Raw genomic sequence first — 23,436 nt, 5'->3', positions numbered from 1 at the left:
TGATACAAAAGCATGGGAATCTATGAAAGTTCCAATACTGGGGTGGGTATATATATATATATATATATATATATATATATATATATATATATATATATATATATATATATATATATATATATATATATATATATATATATATATATATTCTGATGATGTTCTCAGTCCAGCATTCCTTACACACCAAAAACAGTTGACACCCGCAAGTATAAAAAGTTCACATTTGAAGAAAGTACTCTCAGCAGATGCAACTTAGCGATGGTTCACTCCAAGAATTTTGGCTTCTGGTTTCAGACTTGTTACATGTATATCTCAATATTGTCTGAGTTTTCCTGCCTACTAGTACAGATTCTCATGCTTCAGATAGAATGTATCCATTTCAGACTACGTACATTTCAATTTAGAGGCTATCAGACTAGATATGGAGTTTGTTCTCACTGGTAACAAATGAAGACAAAGCCACAATTATGACAGCCATAATGAGTTATACAATAGCAGCTCTCAAACACAAATTTACTAGAAAATAAAATCAAATGAAGTTCTCAACCTGTGGACAGCAAAACTCTACAAAAAGACCCTACACTGGACAAGACGGAGAGTCAAAATATGGTGCTATGTCGGCCAAGTTGGTCTGACCACTCTGGTCACCATCCACCACCACAATCTGTGTTTGGTCAGCCTGCTGTGCCCACTCTCTGATGGTTGGTCAAAATGTTCAGGAGGTGGAACAGGGTAGCTTTCTAATGAATTATTTTCCATTTTGCATCCAGGTACAGCCATATAAATGGGTTAAATCCACGTGGCAAATTACTGAGCTGGTTGTAAATTGTCTGATTGAGGTTGTGCTCGGCTAAGGATGAGCAGAAATGAGGTGGGGAGGAAAAAGTGTGAATTGTAGTGCGAGTGAGATGGAGGTAAGAAGCTGAGGATCTGGCACGGTACAGTTGTGATTAATAATGAGGAGATGTTGAGTTGGCATTGAGGTGCAGAAGGGTAAGGCTGAAGTTAGGTATGATTAGATTCAAATGAGGTAGAGATGAAGTTTGATTAACATGGGTTTGAAGTGCTATTGGAGTGTGACTGATGTGTGGTTGGGAGAGACTGAGGTGAGGACAGGGTACAGTTGAGATGAGTCGGGGGTCGCATCAAAAACGCCTCGGCACGACTGATCCCCCGACGTACCACGCCACGCCCACATCACCCCCCACCTGAGAAACCCGCACTGGCTCCACGTCAACAAGAGGATATCCTTCAAGCTCCTCACCCACGCACACAAGGCACTCCACAAGACAGGCCCAGCCTACCTCAACAGACGGCTCTCAGTCTACATCCCCAACCACCAGCTACGCTCCGCAGACCTCTCACTCGCCACCGTCCCACGCATCCGAAGAACAACCACCGGTGGGAGATCCTTCTCCCACCTCGCCACCAAGAAATGGAACACCCTCCCACTGAGCCTACGACAGACCCAAGACCTGCTGACCTTCAGGAGGATACTCAAGACCTGGCTGTTCGTTCAGTAGTGCCCCACCCCCCAGCGCCTTGAGACCCTTGTGGGTATGTAGTGCGCTTTACAAATGATTGATTGATTGATTGATGGGGTGAGCAGTATGTTGTGATGACCCAAGCACTGAAGTCATAATTTAGCAAAGGCCCTCTTGACATGACATGATGGTACTTTCCACTAATTCAGAAGCACTGGTTTGAAAATGTAATCACTATAAAGATGTTTGAACATGAACGGGGAAAAATAATTAGTACAAGTGCACATTTTTCTTTCCAAGGAAAATTACTCAAAATCACTTACTTTTTCAAACTGCTTCATGGAAAACATCCCTTCACAAAACCGTAAAATGAGACTTCTCTCAAATCCACTTGTAAATACCTTTGAAAGGAACACAGTATTAGTAGCATGTACATGTATAGACCCTGCGTTTTAATATGTTGTGAGACACTGACAGATGATACTAGAAGCACAAGTTACTTACATTCGGTAACTATATATCTGTAAGAAACACAGTGATAGATTCCTTTTTTTTTTTTAAATCTGTTTATTAGCATAGTTTTGTGAGCAGTGATAGCATACAATTACATACATATAATCACAGTGTAGATTCCGTTGGTACATGTATGCGGTTGCTCTAAGCATATATAGAAACATAGTGATATCGATTTTTTCCTTTTGTCGATGAACTAGAACAAACTAACAAACCCCATTCTCATCTGGTCCCGCCCTCCACCCCTTCGGAATCCCACCCGTCACTCTCTAATTAGGCACATAAATGTAATATCTACATGTGGGTCACACTTGACGTATTAATACAAAGTGCAAGGCTTATACACAGGTAAGGTGGGTAGCGTGAGCGATGGGTCGGGGGTATCCGTACCCCATCTCAGTGCACTGTGGGTAGTGGTGGTCGCGCATGGGAAGGGTGGGTCGGGGCACATTAATACCCTATGCGGTTAATCACTATCCTCCTCTTCACCTTCGTCAGTGCCAGCCTCAAAAACTCCCAAGGTGTCAAACCATTCCAGCGAGATCGGTGTTTTCCGGAGGCCCCTGCTCTCCTCCCTTTGTAGTGCTTCGCCCTCCGCTTTCCCCCATCGCACCACCTCCGCCCGCCACATGTCTGGGTTGGGTGGTCTAGACGATTTCCATCGCATCGGGATGGCACGCTTCGCCAGCAACAAGGCCAGATCAGAGAAGCGCGTCGCCACGGTTCTAGTGCGGGTCGAAGGCCCCAGCCCCAGTAGTGTACGTTCCAGTGTAGGTGTTCGAGGCAGAGTACCAGCTGTCGCGAGTGAGTCATGGACAGTGTTCCAGAAATACCCTAACTTGGGGCAGTGCCACAACATATGTAGTAGTGATGCGTCGTCCTCATCGCATCGGGGGCAGTTGTTCCTGGTCGCAGGGAACATCACATGCAGTCGGTGCGGTGTCAGGTAGGCTCTGTGCAATAACATCAATTGTATGAACTTGTACTTGGGATTCCTGGCCACCTTCCTGGGGAACTGGAGTATGCGCTCCCACTCCTTGTCTCGTAGCGGCCTTCCAATATCTACTTCCCAAGTCGCCCGGAGCGGTGACAGTGGAAGTGCCCTCCCCCTTTTAATGCTAGATGTGAGCCATCTGGTCAGGTGGCCACCCGTTCCCATAAGGTAGAGCATTCTAACAAGAGGGTTCGCGGTAGGCTCCCGCCCATCAGGCGACCATTTGCGTGAGATATAGTGTCGGAGTCCAGCGTACAGGAGAAAGGAGCCGCCGGGGACGCCCTGCGAAGTTCTTAAGTCTTCGAAAGATAGTAGGTGTCCCTCCGCAAACAGGTCACCCACATGTGTCACACCTATGTCATGCCAGGGCTCCAGCAGGGTCGTCGTGAGTGTGCCCGAACCAAGCGGTATGCCCAGTAGTGGAATTGTGAGGGCATATGGCGTCCCAGGGGACGTGTACCTCAGCGCTTTCCGCCAGTATGTGATCGCCAGCTTGAGAAGTGGCGGGGCGTTTCTAGGTAGATCTGAGCCGGGAAGAAGCAAGATGTGCACTCTCCCCTTAGCGTGGTCGTCCCTTGATATATTAATCTCATGCAGATTACGGCCCGCCACCCAGTAAGCTAGCCATTGCAGCTGACATGCATAATTATAGGCCCTGAGGTCCGGTAAGCCCATGCCTCCAGAGTCGGAGGGGAGTTGCAACTTGGCCAGACCTATGCGCCTGCGGCCATGTCCCCACACAAGCTCGGTTAGTAGTGAGTCGAGGGTCTTAAATGTCGCCGCTGGGATCTGGAATGGCAGGTTGGTGAAGTAGTAGATAAGCCGGGGGAGCAGCACCATCTTGGAGATCGCCACCCTCCCGGGTATCGAGAGCGGTAATGTAAGCCAAAACTGAATTTGCGCCTTCAGCGCCCTAATGGCCTTTCCTAGATTTCCGTCAATCATCATGCTCGCCTCTCTGTATATCTGGATCCCCAGGTATCGGAAGGTGGTGTCAGCCATCTGGAATTCGTGAGGGGCAAAAGGCAGGGGGGTTGAACCATCTGTTACTGCAAAGGTGAACCCATAGGATTTAGTCTCGCTAATAGTTAGGCCAGAGATCTCTCTGAAATCCTCGAAAACCCGAGAAACCGGACTCAGATCACCTCTCAGGTCGCGGAGATATAATATAATATCATCCGCATAAGCAGATACAATGCGGTCCGTACCGTGTCGCCGTATGCCATAGAGGGGGGCCATCAACCGGAGTCTACAGAGTAGTGGTTCAAGGGCGAGGACAAAGAGGAGAGGGGAGAGCAGGCAGCCCTGTCTGGTGCCTCTGGCAATAGCCATAGGACCTGAGATTTGATTGGAGGTGCGCACTCTGGCCGTGGGGATGGTGTATAGCAATCTGACCCAAGCGAGGAATTCGGGCGGTATCCCGAATTTCAACAGGGTGGCGAACATATAGTCCCATCTCAAGGAATCAAAAGCTTGTTTTAAGTCTAGAGAAATGCATCCTTCGGAGCCCGTGTCAATATTGTCTCCGAGCATGAGCTGAGCCAATCGCCTAAGGTTCATGGCCGTATGGCGGCCCGTCACAAAACCGCACTGATCCGGGTGGACCAGCTGAGGCACGTATTGCATGAGCCTCGACGCCAGCACCTTGCTCAGTATTTTTGAATCAGTATTGAGAAGGGACAGGGGCCTGTAGTCGGCCAGGTGCAGACCATCTTTGGCCGGTTTCAAGAGGGACGTGATCAGGGCTTGCATTGATGATTGCGGCAGGGAGGTTGTGCGTAGGGCAGCCAAATAAACAGTATGTAACCGTGGGGCTAGCAGGTCTATATATGTGGCGTAGAACTCAGTCGGTAGGCCATCCGTTCCAGGTGCCTTGCCCTTCGGAAGGGCTCTGATCGCCTGTCTGATCTCCGCCACTGAAATAGCACGTTTCAAGTCCTTGTTCTGGCTGGCAGTAAGTTGCGGGAGAACCAGACCCTCCATGAAGGCCACAAGTGCGGGTTCTGATAGGGGCTGCGGAGAACTGTACAACGTGGTGTAGTAGTCCTTAAACGCCGTGTTGATCCCTATTTGGGTGGTAGCTGAGCGGCCATATTGGTCGAAAACCCTCAGAATGGGTTGGCTGATCGGAGAGTCCCTTAGGAGGCGGGCAAGTAGGGGTCCGGCGCGGTCAGCCTGTGTATGCTGCCTGTTCGTGTACTCCCTATAGTCTATAAGCCGCAGTTCTTCCAGGAGCTCCGCGTGTCTAATATGTGCCTCCTGTAGTGGTGTGAAGGGAACATTTGTGCCCGCCGCCTCATTTTCCAGGGATGCAAGTGAGCTCTCCACCTCTTTCAGTTCGCTGATCACCTCCCGTTTCCTTCCCACCCTAATAGCCATAGCAGCCCCCCTAAGACAGACCTTGAAAGTGTCCCATTCTATCTGCCGGGAGCTGGCCGTGTGTACATTGGTGGAGAAGTAGGTATCTATAGTGTCGGACAGGGAGGATCGGAAGACCGAGTCCTCGAGGAGCTCAGGAGACAGCCGCCAAGTCGGGATGGGAGCCAGCTTCCTACCCCACTGCCACGTAATCTCCACGGGGCTGTGGTCCGATAGTGTTTTCCCCATGTGTTGGGCTTGGACAATCTGTGCTGTGAGGGAACGGGAGCAGAAAACATGATCAATTCTGGTGTGAAGCTGGTGGGGAGGGGAGAAAAAGGTGTATTCCCTATCCAGAGGGTGTACGCTGCGCCACACATCCGCCATATCCCAGCCCGCAGCCCAACCTGCAAGCGCAGCAGCCTGTTTACTGCTCTCGGTAGCCTGTAAGGGGGATGCGACCTATCTAGCATAACATCAAGTACAGCATTGAAATCACCCCCTATGATCCAGCGATGATCAGCCCAGTCTGCAAGTACCCTGTTGACATTAAACAAAAATTCCGATTGATTTGTGTTAGGTGAGTACACACAGCCAATGACTACCGCCTCCCCATCCAACAGCCCCCGTAGAAATACATAGCGTCCCTCCTGGTCAATCCCTTGCTCTAGCAGCTGGAAGGGTAGAGAGCCACGGAGCCAAATTGCCGCCCCCCTAGAGAATGCAGAATATGAGGTCGAAAAGAACTGCCCTCTCCATTTCTTGCGCAATTTCACCGCTTCGGCAGCGTTCAAATGTGTCTCTTGCAGGCAAGCAATCTGCGTCCCCCTTCTGTTGAGTTGTGCTAGGATTCTATGTCGTTTATGCACAGATCCCATGCCACGCACATTCCAGGTGCACAATTGGTAGTTATTAAGAGGTCCCATCTTCAACTGTGCGACTCAACAATGTAATACAACTGGGTGACCCTACATGTTCTGCTGTGCTAAGAGGTGAGAGTGTCCCGCAAACAAGTAACCCCTGAACAAAAAGGTCCCTTAGCCAACGTACCCAGGAGCCAAACCATGGTGCCCAACGTGGGCACAAGTCAGTCAAGTTCTTGTGCATACCGGGGGTGGTAGGCCTCCGTCGGTTGGCACTGAACTGTCCGCGTGGGCATGATAGCCCCCAATACAATGAGCCCCTGCACATACAACCCACCATATGTGAAGGAGGGGATTAGTCATACGTTACCACCTGGAGAGGATCAATTGCGTCGTCGTTCAGAACTCCTCCGCCATCTGGGCTGTGATCTTCGGGAAGAGTTGCAAGCTGTTGTCCGAATCAGATACCTCAGTGTGGGTGTCGGTAGTGACGGAGAGTCTGTCTTTGGTTGCTTCCGCGTCGTGGGCGGCCAGTGCCTCCTCAGTTAGACGGTGATGTGGGGATGACGACGTTCGGTTCGCTGCCTGGCGTCCGGGTGGACGCGTCGTAGCCGGATCTCCGCGTGATGAATGATGTCCGGGGCTGTGAGTGTCGCTCCGTCTGCCTTGCGAGCCCTTGCGGGTGTCACTGCGGTGGTCTGCGAGCGGGTCCTGTGATGCCTGCGGGGTCAGTGTGACCTCCATCCACTCTGCCGCATCCTCGGGCGAATCGAAGAAATGGGATCTGTTGCCATGCAGGATTTTGAGCCGGGCAGGGAATAAAAGTGCATATTTCATGTTTCTGGCCCGTAAATTGCGTTTCACCCCCATGAAGTTGGACCTGGCCCGTTGCACAGTGGGTGTAAAGTCGGGGTATACCGATATATTCTTGTCCTCAAAGCGTATTGGCGCTTCCTCCCTGGCCGCCCGTAGGACGGTGTCTCGGTCCCTGAAGTGGAGGAGACGAGCGATCAGGGGGCGAGGAGGCTCCCCGGGTTGCGGGGGCCGCGATGGCATCCTGTGGGCTCTTTCCACACTGTAGAGGGCGGTGAGGTCTCTCTGGCCCACCAGTTTCCTCAGCCAATCTGCCACGAACTGCGTTGGATCCCTCCCCTCGCTTCTCTCCGGAATACCCAGGATGCGGACGTTGTTGCGGCGGGCACGTCCTTCCGCGTCGTCCACTCTACCCCACAGAAGTTTCAGTTGCTTCTCCACGTTTTCTAATTTCGTGGAGTGTTCCGTCTGCTGCGGTATGAGATCGTCCAGTGCTATTTTCTGTTCCGCCACTCGATCCGCCAACTTGTTGTGGTCAGCCTTGAGTAGGGACAGGCCAGTCGCCATATTGTCTATGCGCGATTCTAGTGCTTCGCGCGTATTTCATTCAGGATGAGATCTAGTTTGGCGTCCTGCGATCCCTTACCGGTCGGCGGGACGATGTCCATGCTGGAGGAGGCCAGTGGGTCTTCAGAGCCCGTGGACTGTACTTCCGTTCGGGCGCCTTGATCCTGTGGCTTGCCCCTGTTCCTGCCCATGGTTCGTGTTAGCAGGGTGGCGTCGCAGCGGTCGCAGCAGCCCGCCGCTGTCCCTCCGAGTGGTCTGCAGTGGATGTGGACGGGCCAATGTTCACTGAGTAGGGGCTGTGGTAGTGGAGACCCCGGGGCCGGTAAGGGTAGCGTGGATTATCTTGGCGAGGTATCAATGCGGGGGTGGGTCGGTGCGCCACCAGTGTCCCCAGCTGTAGGTATATCCCCAGGTCCGCAGAGGTGGCGAGGGGGGAGAGGCGATGGATCCAGTCCACCACAAAGCCAGTGCGTCAAGGCTGGCGAGAGCGTGGAAAAGGTCCGGGCCGCAGCGTTGTAGAAAGGCGCCAAAGTGCGTGGCGCACTACCCCAGTCCACTGTGGTCCGAGCGTCTGCAATGCCTGTCGCTGCACGTTGTGAGTCCGACCTTGGTCCCCAAGCAGGCAGCTCCGTGGTCCGCAAAGGTAAGACTGCTAGGGTCTGAGGCCTCCACCAGGCTCCGACGCGGTGACAAGATGGCGCCTAGACAATGACAGGGTCTGGCTGCACTGTGTTATGGCGCCGGTACCCTGTGCAGAGGGGAAGCTGGACCCGCGGTGCCTGCAGTAAATTATACACCTCGCCTGCTCCACCGCTCCCCACCCCCACCGGCGAGACGCCAGAGTCTCAGCAACCTCGTGGGTTAGCGTGAGGACGGCACTGTGGTGGCCTCACGTCCCGTAGGGGCCGCGTTGCGGTGTGGCTTGGCCGTGGTGATGTGTCCAAGCGGGGCAGGCAGTGGGGCCACAGCAAGGGCAGGGGCTCTGTACCTCAATCCCCGGGTCCGGCTTGCAGAGTGTCGGGCGTCGGAAGACCAATCCCGGGTCCCGACTGGACCGCGAAGGAGGCGGGTGGTAGGCCGGCCAGGCCGATCACTTTAGGCCGGGGCTCCATCTCGACCCACAGGCCGCAGCAGGCTCCGTCGTTAGAACTCGTCCAAGGAGCGGTTCCAGTGGGGCCACGAAGCACCGCTCCACGCCGCTGGCCCCCGGGGGCAATCTGTGTAGGGATCAGGTGGGTTGCAGGCAGGGGAGTGCAGGATAAATAGCTTATATTCAGGGCGTTGGACGGAGCTAGCAAGCTACACGTCCACCATCGACGGCTTCAGGCCACGCCCCCCCACAGTGATAGATTCCTTACCTTAGAATTACCCCCAGGCGTCAGACTGGATCCAGAAAGTTTTCATCAGCAGTATCCCTGCTAGTCGGTAGGCGTCATCGTGCGGCTCCGTGTGAGTCGTTGGCGTCAAAATGATGTCGCTGGAGCTACTTAGAAGCACATACGCGCGCTGACATTAGTTCTGAACACAACTTTCCGCGCCAGGAACGCAGAGCCATGCAAGAAACTGACCACTGGTGCCATGAAACTAGGTCTGTGAAAGGTATGGCCTTAACCCTAGAAAACAGTTCGCAGAACGGGGAAGATGGGTGGGGCGGTAAGGAATCTATCACTACTAATGTTTCTTACAGATATATCGTTACCAATGGTAAGTAACTTGTGCATCTGAAAGAAACATGTAGCGATAGATTCCTTACCTTAGAATAGATACCCCAGCAATACCAATCCCTGTGGTGGGTCTGTGAATAAAGATCACACCAGAATGTCCAGGGGAACAGAACGGCCAAAGAAGCCATTTCTCCGGACTTGGCTGTCCAGGCAGTAATGCTTGGTAAACGTATGCAGCGAAGTCCACATAGCTGTCTGACAGATGCCATGCAAGGGGACTCCCAGTCCCAAAGCAGTAGTGGCTGCCGTCGCCCTGATAGAATAGGCACATAGCCCCACCGGAGGTTCCTTTTTAGCCAAATAATAACAAGCCTTAATGCACAGAACGACTCACCGAGAGATGGTCCGCTTGTGCCCTGCCCATGTGGCTAACAAAGAGCTGGTCATCCACCCGGAACTGTGTGTGGTTCAGATAGAAAGAGAGTGGCTCTGATCTCCACCTCGCCCATGTGGCCGCCCCACCCCAGAAGGGACGCGTCTGTCACCACTGTGTGCTCCGGTTGGGGAAGGGAGAGGGATCTGCCTTTGACCCAATCGCGATTTGTGAGCCACCACTGCAATTGTCGTGCAGTGCCCTCAAGATCTGGACGTGGTGAGACAGGTTGCCCCGATGCTGTGCCCATTGGAACTTCAGGTCCCACTGCAGAGCCCGCATATGCCATCTGGCAAGATCCATTAGCAGGATGCAGGAGGCCATCAGGCCCAGTAGCCGGAGGGTCATCCTGACCAGAACCCGCGATAGAGGCAGAAAGATTGGAATCATAGCCTGAATATCCCGGACTCTCTGTTCGGGAGGATAAACCCGAAACTGTGCCATGTCCAGAACCGCTCCGATGAAGAGGAGCTTTTGTGGGGAAATCAGGTGCGACTTTGGCACGTTTATAAAAACCCCCAGCAAATGCAGGAGGTCGGCCGTAGTTTGGAGGTGGGAGACAACTGCCTGGGGCGAGCAGTCGTCGAGATACAGAAAGACTGAAACCCCCTATCTACGCAGATGAGCTGCGACCACCGCCATCACCTTCCTGACCTCCCGAGGGGCTCTGATAAGGTCAAAGGGGAGCACAGTGAACTGAAAGTGCTCGTGGCCTACCTTGAACCGCAATTAACGCCGATGGGATGGCAGGATATGGATATGAAAATAAGCGTCCTGCAAGTCAAACACTACCATCCAGTCTTGCGGGTCATTGGCAGACAAGACCTGAGCAAGCGTGAGCATCTTCAACTTGAAGTTCCGATGGTCCAAGATAGGACGCAAGCCCTTGTCCTTCTTTAGAACCAGAAAGTAGTGGAAGTAGCAACCAAAACCTACTTCTGGCGTCGGAATGCGCTCAATGGAAGCCTTGGCCAAGAGGGCCCTCGAGTTCCTGCTGGAGAAGTGTCAAGTGATACCCTGACATGTGGTGGTACAGAGGTGGCATGGCAGGAGGGGTGGTTTTGAAGGGGAGGGAGTAGCACTTTTGGACAATTTGCAGCACCCACTTGTCCGAGGTGATGTTGCGCCAGTGGGGGAGATGATGGGGAATTCTGCCACCAACTGGCGTCTGATGGGCCTGAAATACCGGACTAGGAAGGCTTTGCAGTGGATGCTGCGGGGGTGGAGGTGGACTGACCCGCCCACTGGTCCTCTGGGGACAACGCGTTCTGCAACGCTTAATTTCTGCACCGCGACGATCACCGGAACCGGCTAGCACATCCATGCCGGGAGCCCCAAGTAAAAGGTACTGTGACTGAGTCTGTCGACATTTGAGTGGGCCCGTACTGACACGGTCCGCTGGATTTGCTAGACTCTGTTATTTTCAACGATGCTGTAGTCCGCCCCCGGCTACCGACTTGCACAGAACCTTGAATTAAGCCTTTTTTAACAAGAACTCTTGTAAGCTAATAGTACTGTGGATTCTTTTTGTCGTTTATTGGTCTTGTGGTAACTGTATATAAAATATACCTATTTTTTTATATAAAACCTTGTGTGGTGTCCATTTGTAGTGTTGTTACTGTATGTGGTCACAAATGCTTAACTTACCCCGCCTCTGAAATAAGTCTTGACTGCTCGTGTCACGCAACCTAGAGGGTAAGCAGGGGTTATTTTAGGAGAGTAATCCCCCTTACTCTGACTAGAGGAGAGGGTCCCCATTTGTCACAAGTACCTACCTGTGCCATCAAGAGACCCTCAATTCTAACATACTTGCTATATTAAAATACTTGTCCTGTAACAAAATCCACTTGTCCTTTTGGTGCCACATAGTGCAGCAACACATTATGGCAGCAATCTCATGATATAAGGGCTCTGAGAATAGCCTCTCTAATTATGCCAGGGTTTGTATTATAGAAGGGTTTCAATACTAGTAATTCCCATATTTTAACACCTTTACGCATATCTACATAGCAGGACTGGAGGATGCAGTAAGCAATAGTTCCAGGGCTGGAATGACTTTTTGAGTCTGTGCAAACCTACTAAGTTGCATGTTAAGGGGTTTTCACTAGCTCTTCTCTAATCTTTTCCCATACTGAGAAAGGTTAGAAATTTAAACCTGAGAAGGGAAGAAGTAAGACTTCTTCCAAGGTTGAGGGAAAAAGTGGTTGGAAGAAAAGTGAACTTATAAACGTGCAACAGATTTTTGCATGAGCAAATCTACACATGCATATTTGCTTGTGCTAAAATGCAGTTCACAAGGAGGTGTGACTAAGATGGAGGACGGATGAGATTAGATTCTCTGTTTCTCCGCCATTATTGCGCCGCACAGCTGCCCTCCAGCCTTTCACTGCGGGTCCCCAAATGAGAGACAGGAACGCTTTATCCTCAACGCACTTGCGGCAGCCCTTGCTTCCCCGGACGACCATCCTGATAGGGAGAGACCTCAAACTGATGATGGACCCCGATCTGGATCGCTCTGGTCAACGCTCCTATTCAAACGGGAGCCTTTACAGCTACCGGCCGCAGGTGGTTAGCAGATGGTGCACTTTGCGACATATGGAGGCATCAAGGGATAACGCCCATAATTCAGCGGCCCACAAGTCATACACCCGCATTGATTACTTTTTACTTCTCTGGCCCTCACAGCCTGTGTCAGAGAGGTGAGCATAGAACCCCGATCACTATAACTTTGTGGCTGGTCGTTTCTCAACCCCGTACTTCACACTGGCTACTGCAGGATGTCATTCCCCAAACCCCTTCCTATCTCCGTAATAATGGCCTTGAAGGGACCCTCCTTTCTGCGGTATGGGAGGCATTAAAGCTCATCCTGGGGTGAGAACTTTTCACTACCGCAGCTGCCGAGAATCAGCTGCGCCTGGAGAATCACTAACAACTGGAACAGGTGGTCTCTGAGTTGGAGTTGAGCCGTAAACGCACTGGTGCCCCAAGAATCTGTCAGGAGACCGGGCAGAATATGCCCTTTTGCGACTCAAGCATAAATGTTACTATATCTCGGTGATCCTTAAGCTGCTGAAAGACCCTAGAGACTGGGTCGTACAGGCCATCTCCCTTCTCAATATTGACGCCAAGATCATTGCAGATATTTTGGCTGCTCAACTAAATCCCATCATGCTGTGCCTGGTCGATCCAGACCAATCTGGCTTCATCCCGAGGCAATGCAGAAATAATACAAAACGCCTCCTCCATCCCACTGATCTTGTCCAACATTCGCAGAAGGAAGCTCTCACTTTCCATTGGTGCAGAGAAGGCATCCACTGGCCATACCTGCTTGCACAGTCCGCCAGTTTGGATTTGGAGATAGATTTATCAAATGGATATGCTGTCTCTACAGCACCGCCAGGGTTTCAGTACGGGTCAACAAGATGTCATTTTCCAGGTTTCCTATAGCACGGGTGACCTGACAGATCTGCCCCCTCTCTGTATTGTGATATACATGGACCCTATGACACAGAGAGTTCGGGATAACCTGCGGGTCTCAGAGTTTCAACTTGGAGCTGACAGACACACGATCAGCCTATATGCAGTTTATATTATCCTGTCTCTGACAAACACGATTATCCTGCTACCGTCCTTGCTCGATGATTTGCAGGCGTTTGGTGAGGTGTCACGGTTCAAAGTCAATCTTCCAAAATCCCAGATTCTGAGCCGCTCAGTCGCCTCGTCGCATGTGACTGCGCTGCAGGCCCGGTTTCCATTTGAGTGGGGGAAGGGCACCATACCGTATCTGGGCATTAAGCTAGCTCTTATCAGGCAAAGACGTTGGCAGCTAACTATGGCCCCCTTCTTGATCAAACCAATAAGACACTTTTCCCCGTGGAGCCGGCTGGGGTTGCCTCGGAACCAGCACATTGTGGTAGTGAAAATGGCAATAATCCTGAGAACTCTTTTTATATTCCGGACCATACCATTGTTCCTGTCGCCCTCTGTCTTATGCAACCTGCAAATTGCAATCAACCGCTTTCTCTGGAATGGCAAGAAGCAACGCACCTGCCAACAAATTACACATCCAAAAGCAGATGGAGGCCTAGGACTCCCCCTACGGTATTTCCAGACTTCACAAGTGTGCTTCATCATGGAGTGGGACCGCCCGCTCACTGAGTATCACTGGTCCTTTATAGAGCAGAGAATAGCTATAGCCAAAATATGGCGTGGGGTCTGGCTGCTTCATAAAACTTGAGCACAGGGGTTGCATTCATCTCTGGTGACTGCCCTGACCCTGAAAATATGGGACGCTGTTGACGAAGTTTCCCTTCCCAATGATGCAGATTATTGATACTCCTGATTACTTTTATCCGGAATAATATTGGTAGAGTTCCGAGAGGTGACCTGCCCGAAATAACGGCAGATATTGCGATTGCTCACACGAGACAACAGTGAGGACACTTAGCCCCTATCAGGTGGCTAGGAGCTGATCCTGACCCTTAATAAGTATCTTTCTGAAGGATGTGGGATGCTGGGTATAATAGTGCAGAGGAGTTGGGGGTGGTTGGATGGGATTTTTCCTTCTTTTGGTTTCTTTTTCTCTTTCCTTGACACTCCTCTTTAAAAGTTCACTGAGTCCGTTGATCGCTGCCAGCTTCGGGGATGTAGGCTCAGAGCTTTGTTTCATACTTCACAACTTGATAACGCTGTCGGCCACTGGCTGAGAGCAAAGGCCCTCACATCTGGAGATCAGAAACTCATCTGTGCTGGCAGGCTGGCTAGGACCAGTCAGTCAGTAAATCAGTAGTTGGAAGGTCTTCATGAGGCCTCTCTAAGTTGCCCCCTGCGTGCATGGATTAATAAATCCATCACTGGAATCAGTGTGGGTTTATTTATACAAAATGCTTCATACCAAACATCTGTGGTTTCAGTAAAGCCATTATGTAGCTGTGAATCTCGTTTTTGATTTGTACCCAGCACATGTAGTTAAAATGGCTTCCCTGATCATTTGCTCTGGCAGCAATTGAACTGACCAGCATAGGACATATCTGCTTGTGCAGATATGCCCACACATGTAATATAGTGCACTCTGCCTTAGGGCTGTAAGGCCTGCTTTAGGAGTGACTTACCTACATGACATGCAGTGTCTGAAGGCATGGCATACGTTGTGTTTTCACTTTTGTCTGCATCAATGCATGCAGCTTGCAGTGTCAGTCTGGATGTGTTTGGAGAGGGGTCCCTTAGGGTGGCACAATACATGCTGCAGCCCTTAAGGACCCTCTTTACCCTTCTTGCCCTAGGTACCAGGGGTACATCTAACTAGGGGCTTACAGGGAGTGCTAAAGATATTGCCAATTGGGGAAACAATTGTACAATTTTGGGAAAGAGAACCGGCACTGGGGATCTGCTTAGCAGGGACCCAATGCACTTCCAGTCAAAATTGCATAGAATAACAGGCAAAAAGTGAGGGTGGTCATGTCAAAAAGGGGCACTTTATTTACAAGCACTTTTTGAGATAGTCACAAAACACAAATATAGCTGTATATTGAGTTTTATTCATAAACTACTAAAAAAACGGAAATTTAAATAATAGTTGCAATGTAATTGGTCGATATATTTTCAGTTCATGAATCTGAAAGTGTATTTGTTGGTCTAACCTTTTAAGTTTATTTACAGAATGGCATTCTGACTACAAAATCATGGGCAAAAAGTTCCCAGGAGAGAGTGAGCAAAACTGAGTTAGTCGAGTGGTCCAACACCACGAGGAGGTCTCCCTAGTGATCCTGACCTCAGATCTGGTGATCTCTGGCCTGCCTTGAATCTTCAAGTGAAGCCTGCAGCCCCTTTCTGGAGGATCCTCCCCAACAGTGACCGGAGCTGGTAAGAATAACCTGACACCTAAAGACACCCCTGCACCCGACGTTGCATGGCCTTGGGTAGCCCGACCGATGGGGTCCCAGCATCCCCAGGCATCCCAGCTTAACTCTCCAACCGGTGGTCCCCTCCAGAAGATCTTCGTCTCCGAACCTGAAGTCTTTGTTATATTGGTGTGTGAAGTTGGTTTTGTTTGAGAACTTGAAAAACTGCAAATATCTAAAAACTGCTTTACTTACCTTTGCTCTAGGAAATGTCCCAGTGAGATATCTAGGTATAAGAAATCCGTAAGTTATCTGAAAAGTAATCTAACAGTATTTTCCACTGTATTCCAAGCACTTACTAACCTGTAACAAAATCATTTTTATTCAGCTTGCTTGTTCAACCTGCCTTGAAAAGTACCACTTACGCTTACCTGTGCCAGGGTTGCTTGGCTCTAGAAAATACATATAACTAAATAATATTTTTTATACAAACAAATTGGTCTGAGTTCAGTCTTGAGTGTGTGACATAATTTGCTGCCTGAGTGTGTACAACAAATGCTTAACACTACCCTCTGATAAAGCCTTACTGTTTGCTCACATTACCACAAACAGAGAGTAAGGTGCTATCTACTTTTACCTCTGCCTACCTTTGGGGCTTCACTGGACTTTGTGCACACTATACCTCATTTTAATATAGTATTACAGAGCCAGCTTCCTACACAGTGTCAATAAATCAGTGTCCAGTCAAATAATTATTTTTATAAGAAAACTAAGTATTTTACGTCGAACTCTAAGCATTCAAAGAAAGGTTACAACATTTATAAATAATAACATATTTCTCCTTGAGGTCGGGCGCTAGTTTTTCACTGGCAAATTCCTGTCTCACCTGCTCTTCGTAATGTGTTCTGGGTTATTAACCATTTATTGGTGGTCGCATCCAGGTAATACTCACTAGCAGGCCTTAATTCAAGAGTTCACTACAACTCTTAGAATATATCCAAAAGTGTCTTGAAACTGCAGCGCTCTTAAGAGCGAGTCACCCGAGGCCCAATAGGCCCATAACCAATCTTACCTGCTTCAGCAGAGAGGAAGCATGCAGTGTCTCAGCGAGTGCCTCATCCACAGACACTCACACGGCTCCAGTCCTGCTTGGTGACCAGGCTGCATCTGGGAGGCATGGCAGCACCAGCTCCCTTGAGTTGCTGTGGTGAGCTCCAGCAGCCATTGGATGTATTACTCATGTACTGCACTCCCCAACAGGGATGGTGGTTTGGAACTGGGTCCCAGTAATGTTGCCAGGCACCCACAGGGTCCTCCTCAGTTCAGTGGGGACAGGTTGAGTGCAATCCTCGATGCTTCCTTGTAACCTACGGGCCACACAACTTCATAGTTCACTGGCAGCAGCTGGTTCCTCACAGCACTCTTAATTCTGGCAGCCCCCATTCTGGCATATGGAGTTGCCGTAATACCACCTAACAAGGCATCGGCCCTCACCGTATGGCAGTCTGTAACACTGTGGCCCCTCTTAGTGTTTGGGGTAAGCACTAAGGTACCGTACATGCTTCGGCCCTCGTTATACAGCAGTAATTTCCACAGCAGCCCCCCTGGCACACGGGGGGCACTGCAACAGTGCTGCACATGCTTTATTCGCCACGCACAGCTCCCTGCTCATGGATATCTTCACAGTAGCCCTCTCATGGCATACGGGGTGGCCACCTTGAATCTGCACATGGGCAACACCCCGATTGGTGCATCAGCCATCGACACACACCTCACACAGGGAGTGCATTCGACAGAGGTCGCCACTGGACCTCACTACATCGAACGCTCTCCTCTCCCTCACAGGACATACTGGTCTTAGCAAGCAGGCAGGTACTAGTGATCAAGCCTCCAAGCAGGTGATCTTGGTTGCCCTGTGTAATGACCACTCGCCCAGAAAGGTGGCTAGGAAGCCTAGGCCCCCAGGCAGAAGTCTTGCAGAACTATCCCTAATCACACAGTCCATCTGGCTGCTTGGCAGATGATAATTGTTTGGGTCTAAACCCCCCTTCTTTATGGACACCAATTGTGATTTAGGGTCTAGGACTTTGTAGATTTATGTTGGGGTTCTGCTTCTTTTGAAACACTTACGTCTCCTCTTCCTTTTAAATGGCCATCTGCCAAAGCACAGAGCATCTCCATAGGGCATAGTCCCTCAACACAGGCAATGGCAGTGAGTAGAGTTCATACCTGATATCAGCCATAGTGATACATGCATTGAAAGGATTATCTTGGGTTTCAGGCCACTCTTCATGATTTCCTTTTCAACCCTTTTTAGGTCGAGCCTGGAATTAGCATCCGAAGGATGCGTCCAGGTGGAGACTTATAGCTAGCTGACTCGGGGGAATGAAGGACAAGAAAGTGCCACGCGCTTCTCTTCGGCTGGATTTCACTGCGTGCACGCGCTTTTTCCTTCAGTTTCCTTCAGCATGATTCTTTGTCTGTGTGAGCGTGCCTTCGGTTTCGTTTCTCAGAGCGCGATAGCTTTCGCTCATTGTTTTCGCTTTTTAGGCTTTAATGAAGTACTCATTTTATGATATGGGCATTTTTATATAGCACAGACTTTGCACGAATGAGTCATTAGGTACTTTTATAAAGCGCAGACTTTACTTAAAAGTGTTAAAGTGTTTCGTTCCGTGCGTGATTGAAGGTGTCATTCTTTCAAAAGGCTTTTTTATTTAATGAAGCGCGGACTTTACTTGAAGGTGCCAAACAAAAGGATTTTTATAATGCAATTGAAGGCCTGAGCCGTGCACATGCGCGCGCATATACACAGACAGACACTCGCTCACACACACCCCCTCCCCCCCACAGTCACACACACACAAACACAGACTCCAAGACACATACACACACGCACGCACGTACGCTCACACACATACACAGCCCCCCGCCGCCACACAAGCGCACACACATGCCCCCCCGCCCTCGCAGCCCAGCAACAAGGCGAAGCCCCACTCACCGGCTTCCTTGGTGCGGCGGCGGCTCTCCTCTAATCGGCAGCTGCAGGGCCCGGCAGCAGGACTCTGCCTCCCTCCTTCGGCACCGGGGCGCAGGGTAGGCTCCTGCCTGCTCCGGTGCTCAAAACAGCCACGGCTCTTCCGTGGGAGGCGGGGTAGGCTCCCGCCCTCCTACTTCCTGTTTCCGGTTGTCCCGCCCGGCCTGCCTGACTTCCTGGTCGCAGGCCGGCGGCGATGTTCGGTTTGTACCGAGCTGCGGCGGTGATGCGGGGGGGGGGAAACACATGAGGGGTAGGCTCCCTCCAGAATTTAAGAGTCAATTGGTCTGTGCACATTGAAGTGTATATCTTGTTAGCTTTGTTTTCGATGGTTGCGGGTGTTCTGGCCATGTTGCCTTGCTCGTTATTGTTTGTTTTGTAATGTTTATCAATTAAATGATTTTCGCCTCTGTCCAGTACTGTACACGTCTTTCACCTTATTATTATGCACCGTAAAGGGAGTTGAAACCTCAGGTGCTTCGTAGAACAGATGTTACCAGAGGTACTTCGCTTCCATATTTACTGGCAACAGAGACTTTATTATTTCATGAGCGCACCCTGGTCAATCTTGAGAAGAAAACGAACTGTGCCCATGGCGAGCGTAGCCCAGGAAAGAGACCTGTTTTTTAATCACGCTGCTCCCTCGGGTTCTGTCTTTCAAATGTATCTTTACATGATACTGCTGAGCAACTCTTCGTTTGAATGCTGGTTCACAGGAAGCTTTCTAATCAGTAAATTGTATATTTTATATAATATTTTTTAATGCCTAGTATTTTTTAACCAATTTGTACAAGGTTCCTATGGTGGGAGAGTATATACCTACACAACAGCACAAGGACTTGGACCCAGTGGTTTCCAGCAATGTGTAGGGAATTTGTGAGCGTGCATTCTGGCCACCCGAGCGTGCAGCCAGCAGGGCTTCCGTCTCTTCCCTGCCCCCCCTGCTGGGAGCTCCTGTGTTGCACTCGACCCAGGGGTGTCCAATGCAGCTCCAAGAGGGCGAGAAGCATGGCAGACTTCAATGCTATTAAAACAGAGACTTTTAAGGTCGTTCCTGAGCAGCGCATGTCCTGCTCTTCGAAGCACGATGTATTTAGGTATGGACTTGTTAAGAAGCTTGCAGTTTTGTCCTATAGCTGAAGGTTGGTAGGTTGGGGAAGTAGTGTCTGGGTCGTCCTTTAAACAAGCATTTGCAATGTAATAGGTCTCATTTTTGCGAGAGTTTAACCTTTTCCATGCTCATGACGAGCTGAGCTCGTCATAAGGCACGGTGCTCAAGTGCTCATGACGAGCTCAGCTCATCATGGGCCATGTGCGGGGAGAATTCCCCTGCTGTGCTGAGCGTTCCACAGGAACCAATGCACCTGTGACGAGCTGAACTCGTCATGAGCACAGGAGCACTGTAGCTCATGACGAGCTCAGCTCGTCATGAGCATGGGAGTGCTGTGCGCGCCCCCCTCTCCCCCAGCACAGCAGGTGAATTACCCCCGCAGCGAAGGGGCTAAGCTATTAGCATTGTAAATGTTTAAAAACAAAAACATAAATAAAAGGCATTGCCATTTACAATGCCAATAGCTCTAACTTTAATAATGCGAGACCTATTGCATTGCAAATGCTTGTTCCTTTCTGGGATGTGTCCAGGCCCCTCACTTGTGATCTCTAACGGAAAGAAAGAGCACCCTTTGAAGTGTACAGGGGGGAGTCGCTCTCCCTTATCCAGTGTGTCCCACCCACCTCACAGGGATGCAGCAATACAAAAATCTGTCTGGGGGATTTTTCTACCTTCTCATGTCTAGAACCCCAGGGACCTCCATCTAATGTACCATTACAGGCACATTATCACTTACTGTATGTACACTGCACACACACACACACACACACACACACACACACACACTGTCCAGCACTGTTAACTCCATGTATTGTGCCACTCCAAGCACTTATACATTCATCAAACACATTCACTCTGCATGCACTGCTCAGTAATGTAGATTTTCTGAATTGTGCCACTTGCAGGCACCCATATGCACAACTATACACCATTCATGTATTGTACTCCCTGCAGATACACATACACCAAGTATATGCATTCACCCACCGCACAGCACTACATCTCTCATAAATGTACTACTTGCATGTATACACAGACCAAGTACATGCACTCGCCATGCATCACTGCAGAGCACTATATCTCATGTAATGTACAACTCGCAGGTATACATACACCCATTACATGCATTCAACATGAACACACTGCACTGCAGAGCACAGCACAGCTCTATCTCTATACTGTCCCCTTCCCAGGCACACATACAACAAGTGCAGAGTAACCACTCCTGCACTGCACAGCACTTTACATCTATCTGATATAAGCAAAGGGACAAATTAAACACACAGCAGCTGAACTTGAGAAACATGAGTGAGCCTGTAAACTTAAAATACAACCTTTGTTCCTAGAAGCATCCTTTGTGCGCTCATCCATATGTCAGCAGTGGTCCCTCATACTTCAATACTCACAAGGAAACGGCTAGAGAGGTCAACCTTGAAGCTGGAGAACCAGGTTTGAGTCTCGGCAGGGATGCTCAACATCCTGTGATTCTGGGCAAATCACTTAATATGCCTGCGCCTAACAAAATGAAGGTGTCTGTCTGTAACACAACTGGTGCTCATGTAAAGCACTCCGATAACTTTGGGTAGTGTTTGCGCTATATCAAATTCCGCAAAAAAGGTAAAATTTTTAGGCCAAGTAGTTTAAAGTACATAGCACTAGCTACTCAAGTGCATGTCATTTTAAATCAGGGCTGAATTAAAAGAACGTATTTTATTTCAGATGGGCAATCCAACTTTTCACTTAAGCTGCCCGCATCATATAACAACTAAATGGGCAGTAAAAGTCAGGGAGTTTCAGCAGAGTCCAATGAGCGTACCTTTACCACAAAGGAATGGGGAAACGGAATTGTGCCCTTTTAACAAATTATACCTTCAAGAAATCTCTGGAGTGATCCTCGATGCAGAAATGACTGTTCCACAGAGTTACTCCAAGAGCACACAATCAGTCGGCTAGGACACCTTCAATACCATTCATTGCCACGATCTCAGCACTGTCATTGAAGCAGTCAACACATACACATAATTTGACAACAAAAATAAATGTCCAGCCTACAGAACTCTATATAGCATCTCTGTATTGTCCAGAGTCCTGACGTCCATCATTCCTTTCGATGTCTCATGGAAGAGTGCCCCAGTCTATTTTGCAAACATTTCTATTAATCATCTTGTAGTGGAAATACAGACCTTCTGACTTCTATGACAATGTTTCTAAATGCTGATCCTGATCCTTTGCACCTTACACTTCATCCTGGAGGCAGAAATGGCATGATAACATCCTACTTTTTAAACGACTCCAACATGTACCACCAAGCATAGCTGGCAGATAACGATAAAGGATGGATGCCGGTGGCCGTGTCAATCAATGACCATAAGAGCAGTTACCAGCCACCTCCTTCAGTAGGAGTACCAGAGTATCAAAAGCTATCCTATAAAAGTTCATGAAAATAGGTCACTGCAAATTTGTAGTAGTAAAAGCCAGCACACTCCTTCATTAAAAACATTCTTTCTATAAGTTGATCAATATTTTATGAGAAACCGAAATTACCTTTTTCACGGTTTCCTCCACAGTTGTACTTAGAAGGGAAACATGTTCATCAAGAAATAAAGTTCTAATAATCTCGAGAATTCTCTCACAGCAGCTTTCCGATAAACAGGGTGTCTTGAGCATTTCAGTCATAGTCTACAACATGAATTGGAAGAAAGGTGAATGTTTTATCATGCATTAAACCAACATAAAATCATCAATCACTTCTGCAAGTTAACTGCAAATTCACATATTGCTATATTTTGTTAATTATAGGCCGCCTAAAATGTATAGCCACAAGCAACAGTAAGTAAACACCCATCTATTCTTAGGTTTATCAATTAAACTCAGTAAAAATATTTAGAATAGGGTGAGTAAATTCAGTGGTGCCAGTTAAATGTCTTAAAGATTTGCAACCTTCAGCAGGCAACTGAATTACTAACTGGCAATTGGGTTTGCCACTGCAGTGCCCAGAGCATGAAATTGTGTTTAAATATTCATCATCTTGAATATTTTTTCTTATTGGTCACCTCATTCATCAACTTAAATCCCTGATGCTGGTGAAAAAGTCAAACAGGCATCTTTTCTGTATTTTTCTCAAGGTAAAATTGCCTGTATTCCTTTTAAATAACAAATGGAACATTTTTGAAGATCTCAACATGTAAATTTCTTTCTTTAGAGGCACTGCTGGGCTCTTCCAAGCTATAGTAGTACAGTGGTCTGTAAGTTGGCTGGGTTAGTGTGCAGCAAAGGCTGGTACGTGACTTACACATCAGACAGCAATAACTTTGTAGTCACACAATCCAAGTGGTGGTACTAAGGGACACATACAACGGAGTGTGATGAGTAAACTTAGCTCATAAGTAGTGTAATTAAATCACAACATTATTGAAGCTTTTGTTCCAAATCATTATAAAGGAGACCAAAGAGTTGTGCTAGTCTGTCTGGGAGATTATAATAATATTCGGCATACGAAACTGATTGAAAGAGCCTATAATTGTAAAGCTCTGTTTGCATGCGCACTACCTTGTTCAAAGTACAAATGCGATGAAGTGCAAAAATGGTTTACCTACAAATATTTCAAGACTCTTCTGCATTTAAAATGCATTTCATTACAACGCAATATGGATTCCAAACAGAGCTGCTGCTTGAGTGTATACAGGAAAGAATATGTATTTGTTATTAGTCTATATAGAATACTGCGAATGCTTGTCTCTAGTAATGGAAATATTACTA

At 48.9% G+C, this 23,436-nt stretch overlaps 1 protein-coding gene across 1 annotated transcript in view; it reads right to left on the bottom strand.

Annotated features, from left to right (window-relative positions):
• UTP20 (UTP20 small subunit processome component) overlaps positions 1 to 23,436 on the bottom strand; it is a 1,022,377-nt gene that overhangs the window by 860,250 nt on the left and 138,691 nt on the right. Inside the window, exons 10-11 of the mRNA XM_086919130.1 lie at positions 22,222 to 22,356; positions 1,808 to 1,885 (exon numbers count right to left, since the gene is read on the bottom strand). Of these exons, the coding sequence (XP_086775256.1) occupies positions 1,808 to 1,885; positions 22,222 to 22,356 (213 nt within the window). The remainder of the gene's footprint in view (positions 1 to 1,807; positions 1,886 to 22,221; positions 22,357 to 23,436) is intronic.

This window comes from Lissotriton vulgaris, chromosome 1_1 (assembly GCF_964263255.1).
Source record: "Lissotriton vulgaris chromosome 1_1, aLisVul1.2, whole genome shotgun sequence".
In the NCBI taxonomy this organism is placed as follows: domain Eukaryota; kingdom Metazoa; phylum Chordata; class Amphibia; order Caudata; family Salamandridae; genus Lissotriton; species Lissotriton vulgaris.
The sequence above is the reverse complement of the archived record's forward strand: the minus strand, read 5'-3'. Positions and strand labels throughout refer to the sequence as shown.